Source organism: Penaeus japonicus, unplaced genomic scaffold (genome assembly GCF_977035675.1).
Source record: "Penaeus japonicus unplaced genomic scaffold, GWHDUDI00000001_assembly GWHDUDI00000032, whole genome shotgun sequence".
Taxonomy (NCBI): domain Eukaryota; kingdom Metazoa; phylum Arthropoda; class Malacostraca; order Decapoda; family Penaeidae; genus Penaeus; species Penaeus japonicus.
Window position 1 is genome coordinate 2,003,708 of NW_028234434.1, and position 7,500 is coordinate 2,011,207.

Sequence of the window (7,500 nt, forward strand, 5' to 3'; positions counted from 1 at the left end):
TATTAGCATGAACAATAGTATTTTTTCTGTGATTTCCGTTCCTGGCAAAAAGGTAACGAGGAATAAACAGAACCGCAGATAAATACTTTTCATCAGAGAGAATAATTCGTGAGGCGAAAGATTAAATAAAAATGTAGTAGTTATTATTCTCCAGTTTCATTCATCGGTTACGTTGTTCACAGAAACCTTTTTTTTTAGTCTATCTCGTGTTTTGTTGCTTCGAGAGCAGAGACTCCATCTCGCCCTGAAAAAGTGACACCCTTACGATGCTGTCACACAAGGATGACATCACAGCCAGATTCATCCTTAACCTTTGCGTGAGAAGATCCTTCAAGGCCCTACAAGTGTTACCAGACGTGACGAAGATCCAGTTACCTATTGTGGCAACAGTGTCCAAGATCATCCTCGGGAATCTACTCTGCGAATCCCAGAACGAGTTGAGAAAGAGACGAAAGAGAATGAAAGAGGGAGATTTTGTAATCGTAACGGGGACTTATTCTGACTGTTCTCATTTGATATCATTCATTCATTTTTTTTTTAGTTTTGGATGCTTATTGTGCTGTTTCAGCATCGTTTTTTAAAGTACGCGAAGTATGTCAGTCAGAGAAGAAAAGAAAAAAAGAAAAGAAAAAAATATGTAGGGTATGCGGGCGTATATTCATATAGGCTCAAGTAATTAATGTCATCTGAGTGACAAAAATGCTGCATATGCAATCTCTCTTTTTTTACGAATATATACGCATGTCTCAGATCGAATTTTGCCGAACTGTTAACATCTATAGTATTCCAAATATGGAGACCAACACTACCACTGGAACACACACATACAAATACACACACACAAAACAAACACACACACACACAAGCAAACAAGCACACAGAAGCAACCAAGCACACAAAACAAACACACAAGCAAACAAGCACACAGAAGCAACCAAGCACACAAAACAAACACACAAGCACAGAAACAAACAAACAAACACAAACACACACTAAGGAAACATGCAAATCAATCAGTGCATTCCGCCCCCCCCCCTCACCATCCGCTGGCCCCGTGCGAAGGGTAGGCAGCATAGCGTCATCACCTAAGGGGTTGCGTGCAAGCACAGATAGAATTAGATCATTCATGCAGGAATTACCCTCACGCAGGTAAGCCGCTCGCCATGCACACCTGTTGCCTTGTCTCATTCAGAACACCGTCTATCACTAGGGTGAGCATGCAGCAAGGGTGAAAATGCGCTGTGTTTATAGCTGTGTTTATAGTTGTGATGGCAGGGATGGAAAATGTTTTCATGTGTGAGGTATCTCACTATTATAATGATTCTGTATCATGTTTATATATATTCATATGTCTATATCTATCTATCTATCTATCTATCTATCTATATATATATATATATATATATATACATATATACATATATTATAATATATATATATATATATATTATATTACATATATACTATATATATATATATATATATATATATATATATACATAATAATACACATATATACATACACATACACACACACACACAACACATACACATACACATACACATACACATACACACAACACATAACACAACACACACACAACACATACACATACACATACACACACACACACACACACAAACATACACACATATACATATATACCCATATAACACCCATATATATATATATTCATATACATATATATGTATATATATACACACATACATATATAATATATACATATATACATAAATACATAAATACATACACATACACACACACACACATACACATACACACACACACACATACACACGCGCGTGCAAAGCAATATCTGGAGTTGATGGCCACATGAAGCGAAATTTCAGACGCAAAAAGACAACAAGACGAAATGCCGGTAAGATACTGACAAGCCTTTTCCACATAGGCCTTGCCCCTTTCCTGTCGTGGGTCGCGTCATCACAAGGTTAACATCACATTTTAGATATTATCGTCATCACACACCATCGCCAACCAAGACGCTACTGGATCATCACTATATTTGTTATAGTGACGACACCATCCGAAACATTGTGGAATTACCTTTTTTTTTTTGCCTTTCGTGACGTCACTTAAATCCGTATCAAGACACACCATATATTATAATGACATCACCCATGATAACGTGACGTCACAATCCGGGATATGGTAACCTCACAGACCGACTCATTTTAGCGTCACCATACACTGTACAGGTACAGTGCAAACCCAGCACTATCTCTCGACTACAAGAGTTAAACAACCGAATCTGGGTCACTTGTATGCATGTAGGTGTGTATTCGTGTGTACATACGTGTGTGTGTATGTGTGTGCGTGTAGATATGCATGTGCACGGAGGCTTTGATGAGCGTGGGCGTGACAGAATGCGTGGTTATTATTCATTGTTATTCACTATCATTAGCCTACATCCCTTCTATGGCCTGCTACGCCCATCTCCGCCCACAGACCTTAATTCTCATCAGGACAGTCGACTAACTGCATCCTGTGTCTAATAATATGTTTTATTCATTCATCGTTATCATAATCATAATTAATGTCATCTTTCTCTAGTCTTCCCTTTCTTCTTTCCTCACTCTCTCTCTCTTTGTTATTGCTCTCTCTTGCTCTCTCTCTCTCTCTCTCTCTCTCTCTCTCTCTCTCTCTCTCTCTCTCTCTCTCTTTATCGCTCTCTCTCTCTCTCTTTCTCTCTCTCTCTCTCTCTCTCTCTCTCTCTCTCTCTCTCTCTCTCTCTCTCTCTCTCTCTCTCTCTCTCTCTCTCTCTCTCTCTCTCTCTCTCTCTGTTATCTCTCTCTCTCTCTCTCTCTCTCTCTCTCTCTCTCTCTCTCTTATCGCTCTCTCTCTCTATCACTTCCTCTCCCTCTCACTCTCCCTTTCCCTCTGCTCTTCCTCCATCCTTCATCCTAATTCTCTCCCTTTCTACACCCCTTTCTCCCTCCCTCCCACTCCGTGTCCCCCACCTTTCCTATCTCTCCCTCACCCCCTCTCCCTCCCTCCCGCCTTCCCACTCCGTGTCCCCCACCCTACCTCCCTCTCCCTCCCTGGCACTCCTTCCGCCTGACACTCTGCACCCGAACTGACCACTTGGCACTCATCTCCTGTCTTACCACGGTAAACACGCACACCGAAACAGGTCTTCTGAAATAATCTGGCATCAGAGTCCAGCGCCTGACACGTGCCGCTATTCCCCTCCCTCCCTACCCTCCCTCTGCCTCTCCCCCCCCCTCTCTCTTTCTTTGTTGTTATTCTCTTTCTCTTCTTCTTCTTCTTCTTCTTCTCTCTCTCTCTCTCTCTTTCTCTCACTCTCTCTTTCTCCCTCTCCCCTCCCTCTCTCAATCTTAATTTAAATCTCAATATCAGTCTCTCTCTCTCTCTCTCTCTCTCTCTCTCTCTCTCTCTCTCTCTCTCTCTCTCTCTCTCTCTCTCTCTCTCTCTCTCTCTCTCTCTCTCTCTCGCTCTCGCTCTCATTATGATGATGATGGTAGGGTGATGCTAAAAATGATAATAATAACAATAATGATAATAAACAATAACAAGATAGTAAAGATGATAATGATTATAGTTTTGAAAATAATGATGCTGATAAGAGTATAAATGACCACAACAAATCCATCCTAATGAAAAAAAAAAAATAATAATAATAAAGAAAAGAACATCTCTAATAGTCAGTCCAAGTCAGAATGGCACGCATCCGAACACAGCCTCGAAGGATCTCCAGAAGTCAAGATTCCTGTAAGAACATCCTTTCCCTCGCCTCAGCCTTGTGAGCTGGTGACCTTGATGACCTGGGTGACCTCCTATGACCCAGGTTTGACCTCAGTGGGATGTACATGATTGTTTTAACCTTCTTTGAGGCATTTGTGTATATTGTTTTCGGTTTCTTGTTTTGTTTTCCGTTTTCTTTTTATTCATCATTAGTGTTATGTTGATGTTGCCATGTTGGCGATTGTCTGTCTCTCCGTTTTCGTCGAAGCGTGTTTTGTTTTTGGTCTGTCGGACTCACTTCCCCCCTCCCCCCTCTCATTCATTTTCTTTCTCTCCCCAACTCTCGTTCATCCTTCTTTCTCTTTCCCTCGTTTCCCCTCATTTTCTCCCTCCCTCTGCCTCTCCCTCTCGCACTCTCCCTTCCCCTTTCCTCTCTCCACACATTTGCATATGCATGATTTTCCTTCTGGCGCACCTTGACCCCATTCGGCGCGGCCATTTTTTGAGCGGTCAAAAGGTCAGGTGAAGTTTGGAAGTTTGCAAGACTCTTACATTAGCTAAACTAAATTGGCCATAAGCGTCACAGGGCCATCGGCTGAGGACGCGAGGCCAAGGGCGCGGGACTCACCCAGGGGACGCAGTAGCCGTGGACGGCGTTGGTGGCGGCGTAGGTGGTGAGGTAGGGCTGGCGGTCCAGGCAGCACGTCACGCGCCACGTGATGGCCCGGTGGAAGAAGGGCTGCGCGAACACGTCGGTCAGGGGCGCCGCCCCTAGGGCCTCGCACTCCCCTGCGCCGATAGTCGACAAGATCCTCGACACTGCACGCGGCGCCCCCGCCCACAGCAAGAGTCGCCGCAGCTTCCGCAGCCCGAAGGAGGAGACGAGCGCCTGCCGGCAGAGCAGCAGAAGGGGCGCAGGATTGCGGGGAATGTTGGCTTCATCGTCACTCTCCCTCCGGGCACGGCGGAAGGGGTGGTAGGTGTGGAATGTTCCCCCCAGCTGCTGAAGGAGGCTCTGCACTGCTGCAGGGAGGCCGAGGGCGGCAGCGGCCGCAGGGCGCCAGGGTGCAGGAGCCCGCGGCAGCAAGGAGTTGGGGCGAGGCACAGGTGCCACGACGGTCATGGCGCCGCACCTGACACTTCCACTTATCAAAGGCAGAGACGCGACCGCGCCGCAGTCACTTCCTACAAGTGACAACCATGTCTAAACTCCTTAAGATAATGCTTAGAAAAAAATATATATGATATATCTATCCAAGCTTTGTAAATTTATCAGACGGTCCGATTTACTCCGGACTAATAACCACCATGCTAGTAAACAACGCCAGAACCAAGTCTGTCGATCGCACCAGCGTTCTATGAAGGGAACAAGCGCGAAACTCGTTATCAGCTGTTGCGCGCGCCAGGTGTGGGGATCGTCTGGCTCTTGTTGTGGCCGCCATGGCACCTACCTGAGCTCTGCGGAGGGGAAGTCTTGTACAGCACGTGAAACACCGTTGTATTCTTTGTCCTTTATTATGTTTCCCCCTTTCTCTAACTATGTATTCATGCAGAATGAACCGATCTGCCAGCTTTTTACTACCATTATTATGAGCACCTTTTTTTCTTGCAATGAAACTTGACACAAACTCTGAATATTCATACGCCTGGCAGCACTGGGGAACTGGCTCGAGAATGAAGCATGTTTTGACGGTAGCCAACTTTCAGGCTATGTTGTGACGGCACTGGGGTATTTTGTTGACAACCATTGCTAGTTGTGCGTAATATACATCAAAGGCCATGGAACACGAAGAAAACTTGTTACAATGTCAACGCAAAGCAATGTTTACCAAATACAAACTTTGTCATTTGCGTTTTAGTCTTACCAATATGTGAACATATGTCTACCAGGAAAAACAAGAATGAAAGTATTCAGTGCAGGTAAGTTTTCCTGAGATGTAATATGATGTAAGTTGGAGTTTGACGAAGCAAAAGTAGACGCAGTGACGTGTACACACATGTAGATAATACACAACCACAATAAGGACGTACAATAACTATTCATTTTTATATATTATGTATATAGTATGTCATATAGGTTTAGCATATATATGTGTACATCTTATATATATGTATAATATATATATATATATATATATATATATATATATATATGTTTGTATATATGTGTGTATATCTATCTATCTATCTATCTATCTATCTATCTATCTATCTATCTATATATATATATATATATATATATATATATATATATATATATATATATATATATTTTATGTATATATATTATATATATATATATATATATATATATATATGTATATATGTATATATATATATATATATATATATTATATATTATATATATATATATATATATATATATGTATGTATATATGCATATATATACATATATATATATATATATATATATATATATATATATATATATATATATATATATATATATTCACACGCACACATATATAAATATATATATATATATATATATATATATATATATATATTATATATATATATATATCATATACATATACATATACCTATACATATATATATATATATATATATATATATATATATCTATACATATATATATATATATATATATATATATATATATATATATATATATATATATATATATATATATATATATATATATATATATATATATATATATACATATGTATAAGACTTCCTCTTACGACTTCTTTGACGTCCTTATTGTGGCTGTCTGATTGATAAGCGTTTGATATTTAGATGGGGAATGATCAGTTATTCAACTATGATTTTTTTTTCTTTCGCACTGCCCTCGTACGGAAAGCCCTATGTTTCTTAATACAAGGATTAATGTAATCATGAATACTCATGAATAATCATGAGTATTCGAGATAATAGACGCAGTGTTCATATAAGTTTATGATGTGGATAATTACCAAACACATACATTGATATATATATATATATATATATATATATATATATATATATATATATATATATATATATATATATATATGTACACGCGCGCGCGCGCGTGCATGTGTTTATATTTTTTTAATAGGCTTTTCACTTCATATTCAGGACAAGGTTCTGTGACAATGCTTTGAGGAAGTACTCGAAGTAGGCTTACTGTTCTTTGTGAAGAGGTTGCTCTAATTCTTCTCTTTGTCTTTCCTTTCCTCTTTCCTACTTGGTATTTTTTTCTTTCTTTCTTTCCTTTTAGCTCATTGATTACGTAAGTTACACGTGTGACAGTTTGACCGAATTTCTCTGTCTCTCTCCATGTTCTCGTCTCCACATCTTTATTATTTATTTGGCTCATTTGTCTCCCGCTAATTTAGAAAAAATATCTTTTTCACATCGATACAATTTGTTTATAAAATTCTAGTTGCCACTCTTCAGGAAATTAATAAATGATATAGGAAATGAAAAAAGGAAAACACAATTCAAAGTTCCTTTTTAGGAGAGTCAGTTCAGCAACTATCGTGTTTATGGTGGTTACATTTTCACTAGGTTTGATTCCTTCTGCTCTTTCCGAATTAAAAAAGAAAATAGTTATTACGGGTAGCTGCAATGTTAAGAGCAGTTATAATAATATTATCTTAAACAATGGCAGCAGTAGCAATGTTAAGAAAACGATGATTTTGATGTACTTTTGTCACTTCCTATGTTATCACAAGCAAATCGACTGATGAAGTAAACGCTTGCAATAACAAACGTAACAAAAT

The 7,500-nt window shown here is 39.4% G+C and overlaps 1 protein-coding gene across 1 annotated transcript in view; it reads right to left on the reverse strand.

Annotated features, from left to right (window-relative positions):
* The window catches only part of LOC122262810 (uncharacterized), a 41,425-nt gene extending 36,235 nt beyond the window's left edge, over positions 1 to 5,190 (reverse strand). Inside the window, exons 1-2 of the mRNA XM_043030978.2 lie at positions 5,095 to 5,190; positions 4,374 to 4,930 (exon numbers count right to left, since the gene is read on the reverse strand). Coding sequence (XP_042886912.2) covers positions 4,374 to 4,868 — 495 coding nt within the window. The 5' untranslated portion in view covers positions 4,869 to 4,930; positions 5,095 to 5,190. The remainder of the gene's footprint in view (positions 1 to 4,373; positions 4,931 to 5,094) is intronic.
* Positions 5,191 to 7,500: the final 2,310 nt, after the last annotated feature.